The sequence below is a fragment of the Nematolebias whitei genome, chromosome 10 (genome assembly GCF_014905685.2).
Source record: "Nematolebias whitei isolate Nwh7 chromosome 10, NemWhi1, whole genome shotgun sequence".
NCBI lineage: Eukaryota > Metazoa > Chordata > Actinopteri > Cyprinodontiformes > Rivulidae > Nematolebias > Nematolebias whitei.
Genome location: NC_056507.1, coordinates 23,996,132 through 24,019,027, shown reverse-complemented (window position 1 = coordinate 24,019,027; position 22,896 = coordinate 23,996,132). Strand labels below are relative to the sequence as shown.

At 39.1% G+C, this 22,896-nt stretch overlaps 1 protein-coding gene across 1 annotated transcript in view; it reads left to right on the top strand.

Moving 5' to 3' along the window:
• The window catches only part of LOC119416037 (voltage-dependent calcium channel subunit alpha-2/delta-1), a 66,405-nt gene extending 43,760 nt beyond the window's left edge, over positions 1-22,645 (top strand). Inside the window, exons 11-29 of the mRNA XM_037683206.1 lie at positions 871-1,029; positions 1,504-1,608; positions 3,214-3,292; positions 4,041-4,090; positions 4,186-4,275; positions 4,365-4,439; positions 4,527-4,607; positions 5,110-5,184; positions 11,804-11,875; positions 12,038-12,109; positions 12,950-13,011; positions 13,140-13,216; positions 13,894-13,905; positions 16,711-16,719; positions 20,200-20,260; positions 20,354-20,445; positions 21,482-21,563; positions 22,161-22,223; positions 22,603-22,645. Coding sequence (XP_037539134.1) covers positions 871-1,029; positions 1,504-1,608; positions 3,214-3,292; positions 4,041-4,090; positions 4,186-4,275; positions 4,365-4,439; positions 4,527-4,607; positions 5,110-5,184; positions 11,804-11,875; positions 12,038-12,109; positions 12,950-13,011; positions 13,140-13,216; positions 13,894-13,905; positions 16,711-16,719; positions 20,200-20,260; positions 20,354-20,445; positions 21,482-21,563; positions 22,161-22,223; positions 22,603-22,645 — 1,359 coding nt within the window. The remainder of the gene's footprint in view (positions 1-870; positions 1,030-1,503; positions 1,609-3,213; positions 3,293-4,040; positions 4,091-4,185; positions 4,276-4,364; positions 4,440-4,526; positions 4,608-5,109; positions 5,185-11,803; positions 11,876-12,037; positions 12,110-12,949; positions 13,012-13,139; positions 13,217-13,893; positions 13,906-16,710; positions 16,720-20,199; positions 20,261-20,353; positions 20,446-21,481; positions 21,564-22,160; positions 22,224-22,602) is intronic.
• Positions 22,646-22,896: the final 251 nt, after the last annotated feature.

The following is a 22,896-nucleotide window of genomic DNA, read 5'->3' as shown; positions in this document are numbered from 1 at the left end:
CCCCAGCCAGGATTCAATCCAGCGACCTTCTATCTGACAGACAACAGCTATACCTTTTGATTCTGTTGTTAAATTTATATTGTGCCAATTTATATCATTTCTGTTTAGACAAAAAAAAAAAAAGTCTCAGGAGAGAAATGTGCTGTAATTTTGATACTGTCACTCTAAAAGGATTTTCAGTCCCTGCTACGTGCACACTCCTCAACGGTCAAGGCTTATATTGCCTGTTGTTTATGTAGATCAGGGTCATCAGCCTTCCTGTTGGCCACCTCACACAGACATATTGATCAGTTAAGATCAATGAGGCCCAGTGTTGTTTTAGAACAGCTGGTTTACTTACTCTGATGTTCCAAGTCCTTTATTTTATTACTTATTTATCCTATAATTGCTTATTTTATTAATATTATTTGTAATTTGGAGCTCTTTGGAACAAATTTGTATTGCTTCTGTTCGGAGCTAAGTTTTGCTGATAACATATGGACGGTGAGCTCAACTCGGAGAACTGTTCTGTTTAGGTACCAGATGACGGATCTTTACGCATGTGTGCTGGATGACCAAAATGAAGAGGTCCCACCTTTACAAATGGACGGTGTTCCTGCCCGTCCTCATTTTTATATAGCAGAATCTTGTTTCCATGGGTACCACATCGTTGAGCTCCAAGAATGTGAAGCAATTAGTGGGGCTTGATGAATGTGTCTGTTTACCACAGCCTGATAACAGCCAAGGCCAGGTGGGAGTGCTTCTATGTGTATATATGTGTGTGAGGGTGCTCGTGTGTGTCCATGCCCCATTCGTATTTGTTACACATGCACAGATGCTTTAATCATACGAATCATTTTCAGGTCATAACGCCTTGCCTCTGTTTCCCAGTTTAACACCAGGGTGAAGAACACGGCGTGTTTCGACCATCTGGTTCAGGCCAACGTGAGGAACAAAAAGCTGCTGAAAGATGCTGTTCAGAACATCACAGCCAAGGGGATCACCAACTACACGAAAGGATTTGAGTTCGCGTTTGAGCAGCTCAACGCGGTGAGAACAACACTTTGTTTTGTTGCTCTTCATTGTGATGAGAGCTCGAGGTTTAAATCAAGTTTCGAGTGAATGCTGCATGTGACGTCTCCATAATTTAGAAGCTTTAAGTTGTTCTTTGCTGCCATCTCCTGCATGGATGTGTTACTGCTTACCTCCTGTTTGACTAAAACAAATTAAAGATAAATAATTAAAATATTTTATAGAATAACAGACTTTAGACTAAGTTTCACAATTACTGCTCAGACTGTTAAACCTTAACTCTTAGCCAGTTCACGTCCAATTGTATGTTTGGACAAATCAAAAACAAAATAAAGGATTTTTCTAATTTATGCCTGCTTTACCAAAACGTACAGTTTGTAGTTTTACACAAAAAATAAAAATAAAAAAGATTTGTGAGCTTCAAAACCTTCTGTGTTTTTTTTCTTTCAGTGAAGCAAAGTTTCTAAAAGCTTGTCTGCTTTCTTTGACTAGACAAATATAAGCAGAGCCAACTGCAACAAGATCATCATGCTCTTTACTGATGGGGGAGAGGAAAGAGCTCGCTCTGTACTCGAGAAATACAACGCTGACAAAAAGGTACGGTCATTAAGTGACACACGTGCACATTTAGTTTTGTTTGATGGTGTGCATGGGAATGCACATGCAAGCTGACGGGTAGACAGCAGGAAGACAAGGAGCAAATAAACCTTTATTAAGTAAAGAACGAAAGAAAGAAACTAGAAGCGCCGACAGGCAAGAAATCAAAAGCTAACACCCATTAGTGAAGTAAAAAGAAACAAGCCTGACAGAACAATAAACAGCAGAGGGGAAAAAGCTACCCAGTTTTACAACCTTATAATCCAGATGTTTTTCCTTAAGAGGACTACATATCTTTACTATCAGGTTTTCTTGAAGGAAATGACCAACAATTAGCAACATTTAAACGGCCTTCCTAACCCATCCTGCCTCCCAGATTGCTCCCACCTGTCACCGTGCAGACTTATACGACCTTTGAGGGTGTGCTGTGGTGTCTGCCACCAGAATTCTCACTAATTCCAGCACAGCACATGCTTCATCACATTAAGATCTGCCGTTTTCGTTCTTAAGGAATCCCACATACTCGGGCGTACTTCACTCCACAAAGGTACATGCGTACTCAACTATACTCAACGCGGACTCAAAGTGGACGTCTGCAAGCCATGTCTGCGCAAAGTTCAATTTTTATGACCGCGTACGCGTACTCGTGTCGTACAATTAAACTGCCCGGCAACGGACTGTTTTGTATGCAACACCGATGTATTAAATTCCCCCTTCTTCATCCCTGATCTGGTTCAATGGCCTTTTCTTTTGTTTTTTGCCAAGAGGCAAGCAATCTCTTCCTCCTCGTCCGTTGATGACTGAAATTGTGAGAAATGAAGGAATTTGTCACGAGAGAATTAAAAGTAGGCCCAGCGTGGCTGCGGGAGGGTCTGGAGATTTTCCGGTGGGCCGTCTGATGTGTGGGCTGCAGGACCAGTGCTCCCTGTTTTGGTTTTTTTTTTTTTTTTTTTTTTTAATACAACTTTTTATTAACAACATATAAACACAGAACACCACTGCTCCTGGGCTGCCAGCTGCCTTTACCCAGGGCTGCTGATAGCTCTTGTTTTTTGTTGGCGACCTGTCAATCAATCCAGTAGGCGTGTCAGCAAATGACCAATCGGCGATCTCTATTTGTCCCAAAGGTAAACGCCTCTTGCATGCAGAGCTGGGCTGCAGCTCATCAGGGTGTATGCTCGAGTGTCTAAACTGTCTGCGGACACTGTCCGCGTGACTCACGGAGTACACACAGTACGCCCGAGTATGTAGGAGCCTTTAGTCTACACTTGGGGCTCTTCACCATGCTTGTCAAGCTGTCTGTAAACAGTGTCTGTGGTGTTGCAGAAGGATGTGAAAATCAAGATGGTTTTATTTTGACAAAAGTTTGTGTCTGGTCGACAAATCAGTGGTAATTGGACTGCTTAAAAATAAAACATCTGCACAAATGATATGAATCCTTTTTTTACCAGCCAAATGATGTATTTCAATGGAAAAATAAATATAAATCACTTTACTTGTCATTAGTTTGTATTGTTTATTTTTCAGTATAGACAGTGCTAAATTAAAAATAGTAATTATTACAATGTATCAGTATGTGTAAAAGTATTTTTTTTTATGTTCTAGGTCAGAATCTTTACCTTTTCAGTAGGACAACATAACTATGATAAAGGACCCATTCAGTGGATGGCATGCTCAAATAAAGGTATTTGATATTATTGTCTGTTTATTGTAATTCCATATTTAGATAATATTTTGTTACGTCACCATCAAATTGTATTGAGTGATTTGTAAAAAGGATTTCTATTCTAACAATGTTCAGTCAGGTCATCTAGACAGTTTCTTTTTTTTTTTTTTTGCTGAGTCGTTTCGTCCTTCATCCAAAGGACTTCTTCAATTTGAGGAGCCACCAAACAAACTGCTTTCCACAAAACAGCATACTCCACAGTGGAAACAAAACAGTTTGCTGGTACTAAGATGGTCTCCGGACTTCCACTGTGGAGAATGCAATTTTGTGGAGATCAGCTTGTTTGGTGGCTCCTCAGATTGAAGGAGTCCTTCGGATGAAGGTTGAAATGTCTCAGCAAAACCATTGTTGGATTTTTACCTGGATTATTGAGCATGAACTTTGGTATTTTCTATTCATTTTTTTACAAAAACAAACTAAAGATTAAAATCCAAAAATAGTTTAGGAACTAGACAAAGTGAAACAGAGAGGCTTATTTGTGAAAATAAAATAAAATAAACTGGTAAAATGTAGACTTCAGCAGCTCAGACAAGAATAACTTCATCTTCTTCTGGATAACTGAAGGAGAACTGAAACACTGTGAATCAGTCAAAAGTGTTTCAAACACAAGTAAAAACCATCTGATGTGTCAAATATCTCTATGTGCCTATTTTAAGCTCGCAAACTGAATCTTATTTAACATTTTTAAGTGTGATCATTTTTCCAGGTTACTTCTATGAGATTCCCTCAATTGGCGCCATCAGAATAAACACACAGGTGAAGTCTAAAGGTTGCTTTTTTAATATAATTTGAGAAAATGTGGAAACTTGATCCAGAATATTCATCACTGATACTGCTTATGTTTAATTTAGGAATACCTAGATGTCTTGGGGAGACCCATGGTTCTAGCAGACAAGAAGGCCAAACAAGTTCAATGGACTAATGTGTACCTTGATGCTCTGGTACGGTTTCATTTTTGTACTAAATAAATACAAACATTTTCTACACAAATAAATGAAGATTAGGTATACAGTGCTTGACTTTACACCAGGAACTGGGCCTGGTCATCACTGGAACACTGCCAGTGTTCAACAGAACTAAAACCACTGATGAAAGAAATGGCAAGGTAAAGCCCATTAACATATGAACATATAAATGGTTAATGTTATTGTATGCAATAGTCCTCATATTTTTTTCACATTTCTTCCATTAGCATCAAAATCAGTTGATTCTTGGCGTGATGGGGATTGATGTGTCTCTTGATGACATCAAAAAGCTCACACCACGTTTCACAGTGAGTTTACCATACCCATATGTGATCACGTGCACACAGACAAAATGTGTCTACATGAGGTCTTCCATTATGTTAAACTGAATATTTGGTCCACCGAATGCCATGGAACTTTTATGCCATACATTCATTTTCGGTAGCGGAGTCCTCCTGTTCAAAGTTGTGTGGGGTTTGGACTGGTGCCATCAAGTAAGAGCTTATCTTGGACAAACCAGTAGGCCATGTCTAAACCAACACAATAACAATACTGTTAACATTCTTTTTGTGGTATTTTTAAATTTCAGCTATCATTCAGCTTGCATTCAAATAAGGGGATAAGTCATAAAATAGGCATATTCAATACAAAGTTTCTGCTAAATGTTTTAATCTTTAACCTAGTTGTCTAAAGTTGATAACATCCTTTTGAACCACCCCACCATAATGCAACCTCCTCATGCTATCAATATATTGACATATTTGTTTCCTTTTTAACACTTTTTTCCTTCTTTGTTCACCTTGACACCAGATCGGTCCAAATGGCTACTACTTTGCCATTGATCCCAATGGCTATGTCCTGCTGCATCCTAATCTTCAGCCAAAGGTACAACATCTGGCGTCATGCATCACGTTGTATGCATCAGCATATAAATGTGTTGGTGTGTTAAATAAAATCCTCACTATTCTACGTAGTTTCACTGAAGCTGGTTGAAGCAAGTGAACAGAATTCTGCCTGGCAGATGGCAAAGGCTCTTCAAACTTTTCCATGTGCCGCCTCCTCATCAGTCTTGATGAAAAGAACCTATTCCCCCGCTAGAATATAAATATGATATAATCAGCCCTTAGATATTGACTGGAAGGTCACTTCTAGCATATGGGGCTGCACAGATATGAGGAGCTGGCACTGATATGGCGTACATGTTTGAGAATAAGGGACAACAAGAAATGCAGTGGCACATTCTACTTTGTAAATGTAATTAGTTATAAAGTCTCATAGCACCCTTTATATTCAAATTTAGTTTATTCTGATGTCAAAACTTTATCTGCTGTTATGTGTTTTTCCTTATCTAGAGGAAACTGATCAAACAAAGGGATTGGAAGGAATGTATATACATATATACATACATACTTATACACATATATATACTGTCTGTTTGAGTATTTCTTAAGGTTCTGAGTAGTCTCACAATTTGTCAGAGAAATGCATGTGGACTTCCAGCCACTGACACATATTAAGACGTGACCCCGTAAAAATTAGCCATGACCCTACAAGAGGTTCCAGCCTTCTTCAGTAAATCCCACTGCAGCTCACCTACTTCAGCCCGAGGCGAGCTGGCACTGACAGGCTTCACGGGGCCATGTGTTACCCTGAGCTTCAGAACGGCCCCTTCACTGATCTGAAACTGCAGACCACACACACTTCTTGACAGTTATGGAGCAAATTATATATATTTTTTCTTTACTTTAATGCTTTTATTGATGTGGTGATTTATATGCTGTCAGTTCCCATTAGTGAATACTCGCAACTCTATGCACTGGAAAACAACATAAAAAAGAAGTGACTTTTATAATCAGGGATCGAGACTGGCTTTTAAATTGTAAACGAGGAAGAAAATAAGGCTGAAAAGGTGTAAAGTTTATTCTGACACCTTGACAAGCACAATGTTTAAAGGCCTTAGGCTTTACTGATAAGATCTAACCATTATTTATCCAGTTCCTTCTATTTTAAGGGGTTGTTTTAGTCTTTTTTTTAACCCACACACCATCTTTGTGTTCAACCTGAAATAATGTAATCTAGTTTAAGATGTGCATGTGTCTAGTACTACTTTTCTCAACGATAACACAGTTAACACCAACATTTATCTCTGTACATTTTTGTCTCACACTTTTCTTAGAAAAGGATACATAACAGAAAACTAAAGCTCAATAATAAGTATGCTGTCACTTTTCATGAGGTGAGACGGCATAGATGTAGTATTAACAGGCGTAGCTGTACTCTAGTGTTTTAGATGTTTCTGTTTAATAGCTCTTTAGCTGTAGTTGTAGTTACATCAGCCAACTATCATTTCTATCAGGAGACAATAATTTGAAGTCATGTCTGAAGTACTGTACATAAAACTGAAGTAATATAGCTGGTTTATGTTTTTAGTTAGATACATTTGTGAGTAGTTTAGTGTAGAGTGCTTCATGATTTTTTTTCTAATTAAACTAATGCTTCTGCATCCGTATTTAGATTGACCCTCCAAAAATTGTGCAGAAAATGAGTATGCTGTGATTCTTAGTGGTCTTAGTTATCTGGTGGTATATTGCACGTTTGGCAGCATTAGGCAATAAAACAAAGATAGTACATGTTTTACATGTTATAAAGAACAATGTCTTATTTATTAATCATCAGTTTTAGTAGATTTCTAAAAGAAAAACTTTTTTCTTCCAGTTTTTCACATTCTCACATACATTTTCACATTTCACATTCCTTGCAGCACTCGTAGTTTGAGACCATACATATTCATGCTATTATTTGGAAATTCTGTTTTGTTTATGTCAATAATGTTATATAATGACTTTCAGGAGTGCATATCAAATTATTCTACAGAGTAATATGACCTTAGAGTGACCTGATGCTGTAACTAGGCACCATCGGAATGATCTCATTTTATTGTTGCAATGCAGCAAACTGTTTTCTCATCAGCCTTAGGACACATTCTCACTGAATCAGCCAAATGCCATAATGAGGGATACTGAGAGTGACCTTGAGCACTGTTTAACATTTAAATGTGAAATATTGCTTCCAAACTTTCTGTCTTGCTTCAGTGTTTTTAGTTTCATCTCACACCTCCACCTCAGCTCACTTGCTGACATACAGTACAGCAATTTCTCTGATGTTCTTTTGTTTTTCCACTAATTCTTTTTCCTTTTTAACCTCTCAATGTCCCCCTTTTTTCGTATTTTTTAATTTCCTTATCATGGTACAAATGATGTTTTGTTTTGTGTCAGCCAGTGGTGAACCTCTTGATCTTTTATTCTTTCTTTTCTCATTTTCATGTTGAGATGCTTCATCTTCATCATCCTCCTTTTGCTGCTCCATTTTATTTTACTCACCATCACATGTAAGAGACTTCATTTATGCCTTTCACAGAACATCATTATTTATTGATTGCTCTTCTTGTCTGCATATAGCTTTGTTCCTCAGATTTTTATGTCTAAAACTTGAGTTCTCCTATAGCAAGGACTTAACATTTTTACACCCTTTAAGACATTTTTAAGACAAAATGCATATTGCTTTTGATAATACTCAAAATATACCTCTTTAACAATGTACTTTTAGCACATTTTGAGTTTAAAATGCTGTGGAGGGCAGGCTGGGATCAGATTCCATGTCCTCTTCTTTTATAGAGTAGGTCCAGATTCCTGCTACTATTTTATACCACCATAAAGCAACTCAGACGTATAGAGTTTTAAGAGAGGACGTTCACAGAGTTCAGTGTCATTTTGTATCAAATCTTATTCAGCTGTGGGTGGTGTCAAATGTGGTGTCAAAATAGTGCCATATGGCACATTCCATTTGTTTTTTATGTCCTGGATTTGATTAGGTTCAAGTATAGGGGGACATTATTGTCACTGCGTCTGAATAGAATACATAACCTTTGGCCACAAATAAATAAAATATATGTGCTGTTTACATGTGAATAAATTGATTTACACCTGAAACTTATAAACCCTGCCTTAGGGGATTTTCTACACAAATCGTTGGCTTCCTCAAAGAGTAGTATATTAACTCACACAAAGGAGACGTGTTATTTTGAGATCTCAAAATTTGGTAAAATGCCCATTGTCATAAAGGCAACTGATTGTTCTGAAATATTCACAAACAAATTATACAAAATGGATACAAATTTTAGTTTTTAAATTTTCTTAAAACCAGATAAGTGTTTAAAGTTTTAATTATTATAAGGATGATAGGGTCACTTGGATGCCCATGTGGGCAATAATGGAGTTATTGAAAGGGGGTGGGGTGGCTGGGAGGAATGGCCTCCCTGATCTGAACCCGAATGGTGTTCATTTATTGGATTTCTGTGCTAGGCATGGGTTGTCCATAATGAACATTATAATTGAGCACAGAGAGGTTCTTGGTACCAGGCCACCTTAGGTCAAACGTTGATTGTAGATGTTGTAATTGTGTCATTGGACCTGCTGTCCTTTGTCTTGGACACTCAATTGAAGAGAAGGGAAGAGCTGTCAACTGCTCATCACCTGGTGGTGAGTTGGATCCAGTGGTGGGGGAGAATGCAGGACAGACCTGGTAAACCCAAACATATAATAAGGGTGAACTGGAAATGTCTGGTGGAGCCCCCTGTCTGTGCGACCTGCACCTCACATCTCCAGGAGAGATTTTCATTTGTTCCGGGGGAGGTAGGGGACATGGAATCTGAATGGGCCATGTTCAGGGCCTCTATTGTAAATGCAGTTTCTAGGAGCTGTGGCCTGAAGATCATTGGCATTTGTAGTGGCGGCAACCAAAGGACCCACTGGTGGACACTAGTGTTGATGGAGGCCATCAAACCAAAGAAGGAGGCCTTCAGGACTTGGTTGTCCAGGACTCCTGAAGCAGATGATGGGTACAGAATGGCCAGAAGAATTGCAGCTTTGTTGATTGCAAATGCAAAACTCCAGCATAGGAGGCTATAGCAAAGGACTTTTGCTTGGCCTTGCAGAGGTTCTGACAAAACTATTCAGCGACTCAGAAGAGAAAAGCGTGACCCTTCCCAGATTGCATTTTGTTTGGGTGTGGGACTTCAACCTGGACTGAAGATGTTGTAGAGCATTTTGAAGATCTCCTATGTTCACTTTTGAGGAGGTACAGTCTGAAGACTAGGGGCAAGACAAGTCCATTACCATGGCAGAGGTCATAGAGGTAGTCAAAAAGCTCCTCGTTGGCAGGGCGCCAGGTATGGACAAGCTTTGCCCCAAGATGCTGAAGGTTCTGGATGTTGTGGGTCTGTCATAGTTGACACCTCTCTTCAACACAACATGTAGGACTTGGGAAATGCCTGTGAAGTGGCAAACCAGGATGGTGGTTCCCTTTTTTAAAAAAGCGGAACCAGAGAGTGTGCTTCAACAAGCATGGAATCACACTTCTTACTCTCCCTGGGAAAATTTAGTCCAGGGTATTGGAAGGGAGGCTCCAAACAACTTTTGATCCTCAGATTCATCAGGAACAGCATGACTTCCATCCTGGTTGTGAGACAGTGGACCATATCTTCACATTTGCAGATTTGTTAAGCGAGTTATGGGAGTTTGCATCTCCATTCTACATGTGTTTTGTGGACATGGCAAAGGCTTATGACCATGTTCTTCAAGGCATTTTGTGGGGGGTGCTGCCAGAATATGGGGTGCCTGGCTTGCTTTTAAATGCTATCTGGTCCTTGTATAACCAAAACAGGAGCTGTGTCTGCATTCTTGGCACAATGCCCAGCTTTTTCCCAGTGCAGATTGGACTCTGCCAGGGCTGTCCCTTGTTTCCAATCCAGTTTGTGGGGGGTTGAGACTTTGCCTCCGATGGAAGAGTTTAAATATCTGGGCATCTTGCTCACAAGTGACGATAGGAGGGCGTAGGAGATGGATTGACAGTTTGGTGCCTTATCTTCAGTAATGAAGGCATTGCTTTGGTCAGTTGTGGTGAAGAAAGAACTGAGTCGAAAAGCAAAGCTTTCAATTTACTTGTCTGTCTTTATTCTAACCCTCACCTATGGTCATGAGGTTTGGATCATGACCCAAAGAACGAGATCCCGGATACAAGCGGCAAAAATGGGCTTTCTTTGTAGGGTGGTCTGGCTCAGCCTTAGAAATAGGGTGATAAGTTCCATCATCCGGGGGGAGCCCGGGGTAGAGCTGCTGCTCCTCAGTTTTGAAGAGAGTCAGTTGAGGTGATTTAGGCATTAGCTGTCTCCCTTTAGAGGTTATCTGGGCATGTCCAACTGGTAAGAGGCCTTAGGTAAGTCCCAGAAAATGCTGGGGAGATTATGTATTTTCTCTGGCCTGGGAATACCTTGTGGTCTCATAGGACAAGATAGAAAGTGTCACTGGTAAGAGGGGTGTCTGGGTTTCTCTCCTGGACCTGTTACCTCCGCAACCCAACTACGTACAAGCAATAGAAAATGAAGATGAAGAAGATATTAATAGGATAATGGCAGTGCAGCTACTTTATAGGTTTTGTTTTTAAAGAGATATTATTTGATACTGAAGAAATTTTGGCAGCAAATGTTCTGATGCTGACTCTGAACTTGCTAACGAATGGAAAATAAATGTGTTTTCTTATTCAGAAAGCAGATAGATTATGTTTTTTATTATTATTTTTCATCAATGTGGCAACAAACTTAAACAAATGTTGTATTTGTGAATGACTGGAGTGCCTTGCATACAGGTACATACCGGTATTATCTTAGATGTTTCAACTTTTTTTTGGTTTAATTTTTATATGTTTTAATTGGGGTGGCACCATGGCTCAGTTGGTACAGGTGTTGCCTCTCAGTGAAAAGGTTGCCATATCAAATCCCTGCCAGGGGCCTTTCTGAGTGGAGTTTGCATTTTCTTTCTGTGCATGCATGGGTTTTCTCCGGGTACTCTGGATTTCTCCCACAGAACAAAAACATGCATGTTAGACTGATTAGTAACTCTAAATTGTTCAAAGGTGTGAGTGAGTGTGTGAATGGCTGTTTGTCTTGTTTGTCTCTATGTGGCCCTGTGATGGACGGAGACATGTCCAGGTTGTCCCCCTCCTCTCATACAGTGACGACTGGACATAGGCACCAGTGACCCCCCACAATCCGGAAAGGAAGAAGCAAGTTAAGATAATGAATGGGTGGATGGGTGTTGGTTTTAATTGTACTTGTACTAGTGACTGGCTGCTTGTGACCCAACGATTTCTAAAATTTGACTCGTACATTCAATGTACTACAGTTTAGTTGAATAAAAGGTTTTCATTTTTCATTTTTTAATGTGCTAGACTTACAATATGAACAATTCTGTTTTTAAATGAAACATTGCTTTATGCATCAGATTCAACCAACTTTAAATTAAGTGATAGAAAGCAAGGAGCTTTATTCTGAATGAGCAAGAATAAAATGCATTTTTTTCTACATTTCTCTTACACCCATTTTATTTGTTTGTTTATGTGGTTTTCTAAAACTGCCTTATTCAAGATTTAAAAATTGTTCCTTCCCCAGAATCCTAAATTTCAGGAGCCCGTTACCCTGGATTTCCTTGATGCTGAGCTGGAGAATGACATAAAAGTGGGGGTAGAGTATCAGATAAACAAATCAAAAACATACAGACAGGGATTTGTATATCAAATGTTTCGTATCACCTTGAAATGATGGGGCACAATAACAAATGAGTCAATACTGCACCAGAGTCGGCAATGGTAACAATACACTCTGTCTCTTTTTTTCTTTACGCAGATTAGGAAAAATATGATTGATGGGGAGACGGGAGAACAAACCATCGACACTTTAGTGAAAACTCAGGATGAGGTAAAATTTTTAATTATTGCTTTGTGTTTATGCGAATAAAGTCAAGAAACTGAGGCTTTTTCTAACAGTATGTTTAATCAAATCTGAACTGAAGGAAACAGTGAGGCTAAGTGCTACCAGTTACCATTGTTCCTATGAAAATACTGTAGTACAGGGCAAATGTGGCTTATAGGTATTGAACACTTATTGTCATTTAATTAGAAATGTATTAATATATTGTCCTAAAAAAATTACCCAAGAGTAAATAATGTTAATGATTCTTCTGAAGATTGCAATTTCCTTACAAAATAAAAGTACTAATTAGTCCTTTTTTCTCCTAGCATAGCTTTGAGTCTAATAAAATGATTTCTAAATATTTTCATAATTGAACTGATATGAAATGAAAGCTAGCCAAAGCCAAGCAAGGTTTTTCAGGAAGAGATACTTTTTCTACAGTAGCTTATTGTATTTTATTTTATTTTTTATTTTATTTTTTTTCAGTTTTTTAATTTGCCACAGTAAATTGAACTACACTAGCTTGTGAAAATACAAAAATAAAACAGCAGTTGGTCTTATTTTTTTCATTATCACCCAAATTTATATCAAGTTTTGCAGTTCTTTATTTAAACTTTGTGTCTGAACTTTTGTTGTTATTTGCTTTGCCCTGAAAAAGTGGCTAGATTATTTGAACAAACTCTTAAGTAAACAGAGACATTTAAATACATATTAATATAATAAAACTATCTACTGTTGAAAAGCTGTGTTTTCTTATTTGGACAAAAATATAGATTATTGTACTTTTTCTCTGATTGTTATTTAAGCAATATAAAATAGCATCGATCTGTGCTTGATTTTTGCCAGAGATACATAGACAGAGGAGTCAGGACCTACACATGGGCACCAGTCAATGGAACAGATTACAGGTGAGACCTATTTTATTTTATTAAGTTAATTCACTGAATGCTAAAAGGAGATCTTCTGATGCAAACTATAGCTTTAGTTAAAAGAGGCAATTATCCTTTCTCCCTCTCTTTTTGCTTTTTTGCTGCAGCCTGGCTCTAGTTTTACCTAAATACAGTGAACATTTCATTCAAGCTCAGCTGGGAGATGATTTAAAACAAGCCACATGTGAGTATCTTTGCATCCAGACATGCAGAATGATGAGATCTTTGTTGATCTCTTACATCCAACTCACATCTATTCTTTGAGTTGTATTGTTGAGTATTTCCACTTGCTTTGGATTATTCTGTGCTATCTGCAGCCGCAGCCACTCCTTTGTATTTTGCAGCTCAGATCAGCAAAAATCCCCACTGTGCTGTTCTTTTGTAGTGTAACCTGCTGGTCAGTTGATCTTCACTCCCACTCAAACTATCCAACATCCTTTTCCACTCACATACCCAGCCCAAATATTACATCTTTTGATCTTGTCTGAATATGACACTTTATCTCTCTTTATCCCCCTCATATGGCTTTCATCCAGCTTAGAAAAATAAGTGTTCCCATTTTGTCATTATTTTCCATGTTACTAAATAGGTTTTTTTGTGTTTGTTTGTTTTATCCTCCCAACTTTACAATATGAAACATATTTTAAATCCACTTCTTCCTGCATTAATTTATTTAGGCTTGAGTTTCTTTGTTCAGTTAAAGCATGGGGATAAGCCATCTTGAACAGATGCATACATAGCACTAAAAACATGTTTTAAAGAGGAAATTGTGTCACACAGGCAGATGATGTGTATTGAATTATTTGTGCAATGATTAGTTGCTTTCTTCTTCTATTTTTCCAAAAATGTGGATTTCTACAGCTTCTTCTTGGGGCAAGTACTCACTATTCTTTCTTCTTCTTTTTTTTTGTTTTTGTTTTTTGTTGCCTGTTTTGCTCTTTGCTGCATACACATGTTTAAATGTGTTTAATGTTACATGCCATACACACTATGATGCAAAATTCTTAGCCCAAAACCATAGATCTTCATGGGAAAAATAGCCATCCATCTATTATCTTTTACCTGCTTCTTCCTTTTCGGATCATGGGGGTCACTGGAGCCCATGTCCAGCAGTCACTGTATGAGAGCTGGGGGACAACCTGGACATGTCTCCGTCCATCACAGGGACACATAGAGGCAAACGAGACCAACAAGCATTCACTCTCACTCACACCTAGGGACAATTTAGAGTTACCAATCAGCCTAACACGCATGTTTTTGGTCTGTGGGAGGAAACTGGAGTACCTGGAGAAAACCCAAGCTTGCACAGAAAGAACATGCAAACTCCACCCAGAATGGTCTCCGGCTGAGATTCCCTGAGAGGTGGCAGCTCTACCAACTGTGCCATCCTGCCACCAGTGAAAAATATATATGAAGATGCAATTATCCAACACGATAGGCATTATTCTTTGAACAGATGCAAACATTTTAAAAGAAAAGAGGCCTAAAACGGCTGAATAATTACATAGTACATATATTTATCTTTGGTTTTCACAAGTTTCACAGTTTGTAAATGCTTTCTGCAAGTCTTTAGATTCTTGTTTGGAAGACTTTTACAAATTTATCAAGTTTGAAGTAATTTGACTGCATGACATTTGCAAGCTGTTCTGCATGCAGTTAGTTCTCCTGTGATAGTTCTTTCAGAGACTGAGATCACTCTGCTGTCAAAACCATCTTCTTTTCATTTGCATAATTTTGATTCATTTTAAAGACTATGACATTTTTCATTACTGATTTTTTTTTTCTGGTATGAAATAATATACAGTTTTTAAATCATGTCTAATATTCCTCACTGTCAGCATTTCAGCATCTTTTTTTTTTTTAACTTTAGGGGAGGGATTCTTTTCACTTTTAGCTTGTGTCCATGCAGACAAAATGTTGAAATTCAATACTTAGTGTTGATTAAATTTTAAGTATATTGTCAAACATTTATTTTAGATTTTGTAGACATGTAATTCAAAGTAAATATTTGCTTTTGGCAATGCTTCAATTAGATTTGTGTCTTGGTTGGGTAGTGAAACAAAGCTGCCTGTTTTCATGGAATCCTTTTTTTCATCAAATGTCAGTTTTGTTTAATTTTTTCTGCATAACTTTATTATTATTATTATTATTTTCCCCGATGCTATATTATTTTGATATCATTATATTGGTTCTCAGTGTCTAATTAAACAACAACAGAGTATCGGACAACTGTTTAGAAGACAAGATGGGGCTTAGTTTTTAGATTCAAAATAAATTACTTTCTGTGAAAACAGAAAAGAGTAATTGTTTATTTTTTTCGATAATTAACTTGGCCAGATTTGTTGAAAACATTGTTTCAATTTTTCCTGCATGCCTTCTAAAGATGAGATCATCTTCTGCTCACTTAACACAAATCAGCAGAAACTGATCAAACCAATGCATTTGTTTAAAGGGCTGCATGGACCTTTGTACGAGTTGTTCTTTGCTTTGATCAAATGATACGAGTTGAAAAAAGCATGCCATCATCTGGCCTTATAGTGGAATTTTCATAACTTTGACGTGACGCCACAGAGTATAAACAACGAGCGGAGCAGTTTTTCTATCAAATGTGATTTTGAGTGACTGTTTCAGCCTGTATTTCACTACTCCTCTGCTGAGTCTGTCATTGTGCCATAAACACTGTCAGCACATTTACAGGCCTGTTAAAGGGAGCAACACACCATGCCTTGCTGCTGCAGACTACTCTCATGGGGATTTGGGACTCTAAAGTTCCCTGTTCAGCCATATAGAGTTTCACATTGGAGCCAGACCACCTAAACCCCAATCTATCTTATCACTTCCATGCAGTGGGTGGTTTCTGCAGCCACTTGTTCTCCTGATACATTAGTAAGGGTCTCTCACCAAGGGTGTTTTTGTTGAGCATAGATTTTTGTCATTCATATTTGAGGAATGTTGTATTTGCTGAGTAAATGACCTAATGCTCAGGTTGACGAGATGCTGACAGATAAGTAAAAGGCAAAAAAAAGTTAAATGTTGTTGAAAGTCAATGGACCAGCCCTACCCAGTCTACAGAGACAGAGTGACAATGAATCAACTTGTTGTGTTTTATGTGAAAGACATTTTTCATCTTGCACCAGATTTTCAAAACCCTAAAGGAAACTCGGTGCTCAGTAATTGCTTTCACAGACTGTACCACATGAGTCAATATATTTTAAAGGGATTGCCCAAAAGTCTTTATTTTAGGAGATCAGTGAATGATGGCTATTGATGCCTGTCCTGTCATTTATGAGATAAGAATAACATGCTGGTATTTTAAATGAAGTCCAGAGAGGGGATGGGGGCAGATTTGGAGGGACATTTCGCTAATACTACCTAGCTTTTGTTGTTTTGCTATTTTACGTTATCTGTCTCACTTGTCTTGTTTTCCATAATGCTATGTTATGTGTTTTACAAACTACACAATACATTTTAGGTGCTTTTTAAATGTAGTTTTTTTTTTTCTGTTACAGCTTTTTTAACTGCACCATTGCTCTTTTATTACCTACTATGGGGAATATTCACAAACTCCAGCAACTTTCTGCAGATAGCATGTATCAGATGATGAATGCATTTTCATCAACATTTGTCTTTTTTTATTTTTGTCTCTCTCCCGATTCTTCATCCTTGGGGTCACAACAGGGCAAAAAGGCAAGTATTTCTCAGTCAGTTACTCTCTCATCCTTTCCATGTTCTACTCAATTAACACTCTCTTTACCTTACTGCATCACCTCATATCTGTCCAGTACCTTTTTGTGTCTGTGTGTTTCAAGATGTGGGAACTTGGTATGGAATGTGCCCAGACACATCCATGTTTTAACCAAAATCTGTTTTTGTATTATATATAATTTCTGGACCGGTAAACATTCATTTATTCCTCACCATGAAAATATGCACTGATCAGCCATAATGTTATGACTGCTCACCTAATATTGATTAGATTGCTGTATTAATATCCACAACAGCTCTGAGTAGACACCCAACTTTTCTCAAAGAGATAGATCAAAGGATTGACAACCTAGTAGGGCCAAGGCCAAAGCAAAATTCTGCCATGTGCATTAAACAATTCCAATCTAAAGCAATGTATAGCAGTTCACAAGATTGGTTTTTAATCCCTTACAGCAGGGGTGTGGAAACTTGGTCCACGCCACAGGCTAGTTTCAGTCAAATGCATTACTTCAAATAAGATAACTGACATGATATCTTGGTTGCATACTCATCAACAGGATTTTAATTAGTCTCATTTGATGTTCTTTGTTGTTCTTTCCATATAAAAATCAAAGATGACTGAAAAATTACAAAAAAGAAGCCATATAAAGATAAGATAGGCAAAATGAGATGCAAGGGGCAGAGAATATGTTAATGAGCACCAAATGCTTCTACGAGTTAACATGTTAAATTCACTTGGCATATGTGAACATGTGTGAAAAATGTTGTGCACATTTTTGTGAATTTGTAATCAAATTTATATGAACTTTACATGTGGAAATCACATGATCTTACTTGGGAAAACACCCTAAATTACCACATTTTGCAAATGTTTATCATGTGATTTTTAAACATTTTTAATGGGTTCATGTGATCCAATCTTATCATGTTTCTTCACTTGTACTCATGTGAAAAAAACATGGTAAATTCATGTATTTTTTTCCCCTGTAATAGTTAAATGTTGTATTGTCAGTTTTAAATTTCACAATTATTTTGGCAAAAATATATCGGTAATATTCCTGCTTGATGTGTCCTAGACTGCAATTGAAGTGATACAACTATCTGCTGCTGCCACTATTTGTAAATGCAAAACATCTGGAAAAAAGGTTTAGAAAATAGGTTTTATATGAACTGCAAAAAAAAAAAAAAAAAAAAAAGTATTGGAGTTGTTTAAAACAGTAATCTGTTTTGATATTAGAGTTTTGTCTAAATAATTTCAGTTTTTCCAAGCTGAGGTCATTCAGAATGTTGATCACATTGAATATATTCATTTCTTATAACTTTTCTTTATAATCCCCATTCAGAAAGATCCTATGAAGAGAAATTTAAAGTTATGCTGCGTTCTGTCATCAAGTTTATTTGAACCCACGTGCAGAAGGATGTCCAGAGGCTCGAGAGTAAAAAACAAGATTTATTTTAGAAAAAAAATCCAAAGGCTGACAGGGAAGCTTACTTACTGAGAACCGACGGACAGGACGGGACGGGAGGCAGACCACAACATCATAAAGGACAATCCAAAGACAAAGACCAGGGATTGGGACAAATGACAAACACCTTTAACATTAGATTAACATTAGACACAGGTGAGACAGGGGCTGAACACAAGGAGGGAAAACACTGAGAGCTGACTGAAAATATGAGGAGACAGACAAAGACAGGAATAAACCCAGAACCTCTACAGTACCCTCCACTCAAGGGATGGCCCCTGACATCCTAAGGATGAGGCTACATCCAACGTGGGTGGGAGAAGGGACAAAAACAGGACAGACCAAGATGGGGAAACAGAGGAAAATGAGGACTAAAAAAACAACAGGGGGACTCTAAACACAAAAAAATCTGAGACCCAGGACACCAACCCAGAGTTAAGGCAGACGGTCAGGGGACTGTCCAAAGCAGGCCTGATGCTCAGGCGGGTGGTCTGGTGACCGTCCCCAATGAGGCAGGAGATCAGTGCTGTACCTGCCATGGGACCCTTGGTGGATGTTGGGACCAGAACCTCTGCAGCAGGCAAAGGGACCAGAACCATTGCAATAGGCTTGAGGGTCAGAGTTGCAGTGGGCGATGGCATCTGGGCTGCAGTGGGCGATGGGGTCCGGGCTGCAGCAGGTGATGGGATCCGGGCTGCAGCGAGTGATGGGGTCCAAGCTGCAGCAGGCAAGGGGACCAGAACCTCTGTAACAGGCGAGGAGACCAGAACCACTGTAGCAGGCGAGGGAACCAGAACCTTTGCAGCAGGCAAGGGGACCAGAACCTCTGCAGCAGGTGAGGGTACCAGAACCTCTGCAGCAGGCTTGAGGGTCAGGGCTGCAGCAGGGGTGTCAGACAGACTTAGGTACCTCTCCACTAGCGAAGCCTTCCACCGCTTCTCTGGCGAGGGAGAGCTGGACTGCTCCTCTGGCACATGGGGGCACGGATACCTCTCGCCCAGTGGAAGCTCCCCTCACTCTTCCAGTGGGTGAGGGTTGAGCTGTTCCTCTGGCGAGTACAGTTACGCCCCCCCCAGCCAAATTTTACGCCATTCCTCCGGCAACCGAGGGCTGGGTTGTCCCCCGCTTATGAAGCTCTCCCCTCCTTGTGCTGGACTCAGGGAGGACCAACGGTTTGCCCCCCTCTCTCCAACGATTGTTTGAGGCAGCCAGGAGGAGAGCGAGAATGAGGTGGGCAGTGGGGTGCAGCAGAATGGTGGGGTGATGAGGTAAGGAGAAACTGTGAGTCTGAGGACCCCAATTTGACAGCCAGATGGGTTCCCCTAAACTGATTCTTTCTCTCCTCCATATATTTGTCTCGTCGGGCGGACTTGTTCACTTCAATGGCCAGAAATTCAAATAGAGTGATCATCCTCCTGCTGGGTTCAGCTCTGGTCTCCAGATTTTATCGCGTTCGGCCATCAGGTGTGTTTGAACCCACTTGCAGGAAGATAAAACAAGGTCAAACAAGGTTTATTTTCAAAAACAAAATCAAAAGGCTGACAGGGCAGTTTACTTACTGAAAACAGACAGACAGGACAGGACAGAACGGGACGGAATGGGATGGGACGGGACGGGCTGGGAGGCAGACCACAACAGCATAAAGGACAATCCAGAGACAAGACAAGACACCAGGGAGCTGAATAAATATGCAACACTGATTGGGACAAATGACAGACACCTGCGGTGATTAACATTTGACACAGGTGAGACAAGGGCTGAACACGAGGGAAAACACTGAGCACTAACGGAAAACATGAGGAAACAGACAAAGACAGGACAAAACCCAGAACCCCTACAATATGACATCCTGTTGATCATTTCACTCTAACAAGACAAGGAATGTTACCCACTTTACTGCTCAGGAGTCATAATGTTATGGATGATCAGTATATAGTTTGATATATGTAATTCAACAATTTATGGGCCTAAACAAGCCATTTTGTGCTTTCCAAAGCCATGGAAACCTTACAACCAGAGAGTTTTGAGGAGTTCGGTTACACCTACATTGCACCAAGGTGAGTGGTCGCCCCATCACTGTAGACGTCACTTACAGAGCACAGAAACAGACAAGGGACAGAGATTCAAACTCAACGATACTGTTTCTTCAGGGAGTACTGCAAAGAGCTGAAGCTGTCACTCAACAACACCCAGCTTCTCCTCGACTTCAACCAGTATATTGATAGAAACACTCCAGATGCATGTGAGTCATGCATCTCTTTCACTGCTACTTCACTTGGCACATTCATACTGGTCGTGTTTGTTTCATGCATTATTTTAACATTTTGCAGGATTTTCGTGACAATGACTCAAGTTCACAACTTCATCCAAATCAGATCACAGTGTTTTTCATTCTCCTACACAAAGTAGCACATGTTTTGTTTGCATACAGTAGATACGCACTATCAATTCCCCAATCTGATATTATGATCTCAGGGTCAGTACTGTGAGAGCAGAGTGACCTAAGACTGATCGTCTGAGTTCCCTAGAAGCCTGATGTTGTCATTCTATACAATGACTCATTGTGTGTTTGTTATCCTCTAATGGATCTCACTCGAAGTATGACTTACCACCATCAACCAGCAAATGGATTAACATATCCTGGATCCATTTGAACCCAAGGTCAAGTCATATACTTTGGCATTACTGTTTATTTTTTTCTTGCGGCTCTTATGTTGAGTTTCTGTAAAGAAAATATAATAATATACGCATAATTTAAAATAACACTTAAGAGTTGCTGTGTAGGAATGATGTTGAGATCTTTAAGGACATGTGCTGAAATGATTTCATTTTGAAAAGTACTTCTCTTGACAAGGAGGCTGAAACTCAATACCTTGTCATTATTTGCTTTATAATAGCCAGCCGTTCACAAAATACTGTCTGTTCTCTGAAATAAAATGGCCGCTCAGGTCACTCTGCTTTAAGATGTCAGGAGATTTATATTTTACATTCATCTTGAGAAAAGCTTTGGCTGCTCTTTTTCAGACCCCAACTACTGCCTTTACGTTCTGGATCACTGATAGCCTTATAGTTTGCCTATAAACAGATGTGAGTGCTTGTTTAAATGCGTTGGTCAGTGACACTTGACCAAGAATGTTTTCTTGCAGTCTAAAGCATTCACTTTCTCTGCCCAGATGTGTTAAAACTGTCATTATTTCCATTACCATAACTCTCCTTCCTTGTACTTTGGTGCTGTAATATCTACAATATGTGAAATTTATCTCATCCCTAATCCGCAGGCAATGAGTCCCTTGTGAGCCGACTGATCCTAGATGCAGGTCTGACAGCTGAACTGGTTAAACTTTGGAAAGAGCAGACAGTGTATGTGCCAACGGTTCCTTTTTTCTATATTTGAAGCAATGCAAAGATGTAAGCATTTTATTTTACACTGCAGAAACGTGAAATATCTTGGTAAAATGCTAAAAATATTTTTTATGCATTGCATTCTGTTTTACAGTTGTGCATTTTTCCTCTGAAGTATGATAGCTGATGCTTGTTTCATGCACCACTTATTGGCTAACAGAGCCAAAGTCTTAGCCTTTTATTCTCTAATATAAAGGATTTGACCTAATCTTACTTGTGAAATATGATGAAAGCAATGCACAAAATGCACATTATTTCCAACATACTGAGCTAAGCCAAGACATGCTGTTTTGGGAGGAAAACAAAGTAATTACATCACTCTGTTCCTTTTTAAAGTGTGTCCATATGTCTGAAATAATCTGAACACACTTTTGCAAATTCTGAAGGGTGTCTGTTTATCATTAGGCTGTACAGTACAAAGACAAGTGACTTAGCTTTCAGCTGTGTGTGTTACTATATCAGTGCCACCACTTGTCACATGTTTCAAAAAAAGCTTTATGAACTGTGTGTCATTGATGTGAATATGTGACTGGCTGTTATGTTTCCTGTTCTCAGGGATGGGATGGTAGCCAGGTTTGTTGCTACAGATGGAGGAATCACAAGAGTCTTTCCAAGAAGGTACTCTTCCAAATATTGTTCTTGTTAGAATATCAGATTTCACTATTAAGAGCTGTCTAATCCTTCAAATTTGCAAATTCTACAACCAAACTTCTTTTTTTCTCTCTTTGCATCATTTGTCAGAAATAGATTTTACAAGTCTTCTTTGTCTAAACAAGCAAAACAAAATTTCAGGTTATGGATGCATTATTATCATTATGATTTCAGTCACTTTATCTGGCATACATTTCAAAAGTCCAACATTTTTCCCCATAAGATTTGGACAACTGTCCGTTGTGACACCTGTCAGTCTGCTCCGTTTCAGTCCCAGTGTGTCCATGCATTACCTCCGTGAACAGATTGTTTGCTGTCTTTGTCCCTTTCATTGACCGCATTGCAGCCAGCTCCTCCATCTTGAAATCCGTTATTCCACGGACAAATAACAGTAACTGGGCTGTGTCACAGACACCACAGCTCCAAAGCCAAGCAGAAAAAGTCAAAACTTGCCACTTCATGTTGCAGCTGAAGCTCCAGATTCCCCGCAATGTCCTCGATCTTTCTCGTCGCGGTTCGCCTGGACAGTGGGACTTGCTCAAATATTTCTTTTTTTTTCAGGGCATATTAGCGCTGCTGAGTCCACCAAGCACATTTTGACAAACTCCCCCTTCGAGAATGGTTTACTGTTTTTAGCGAT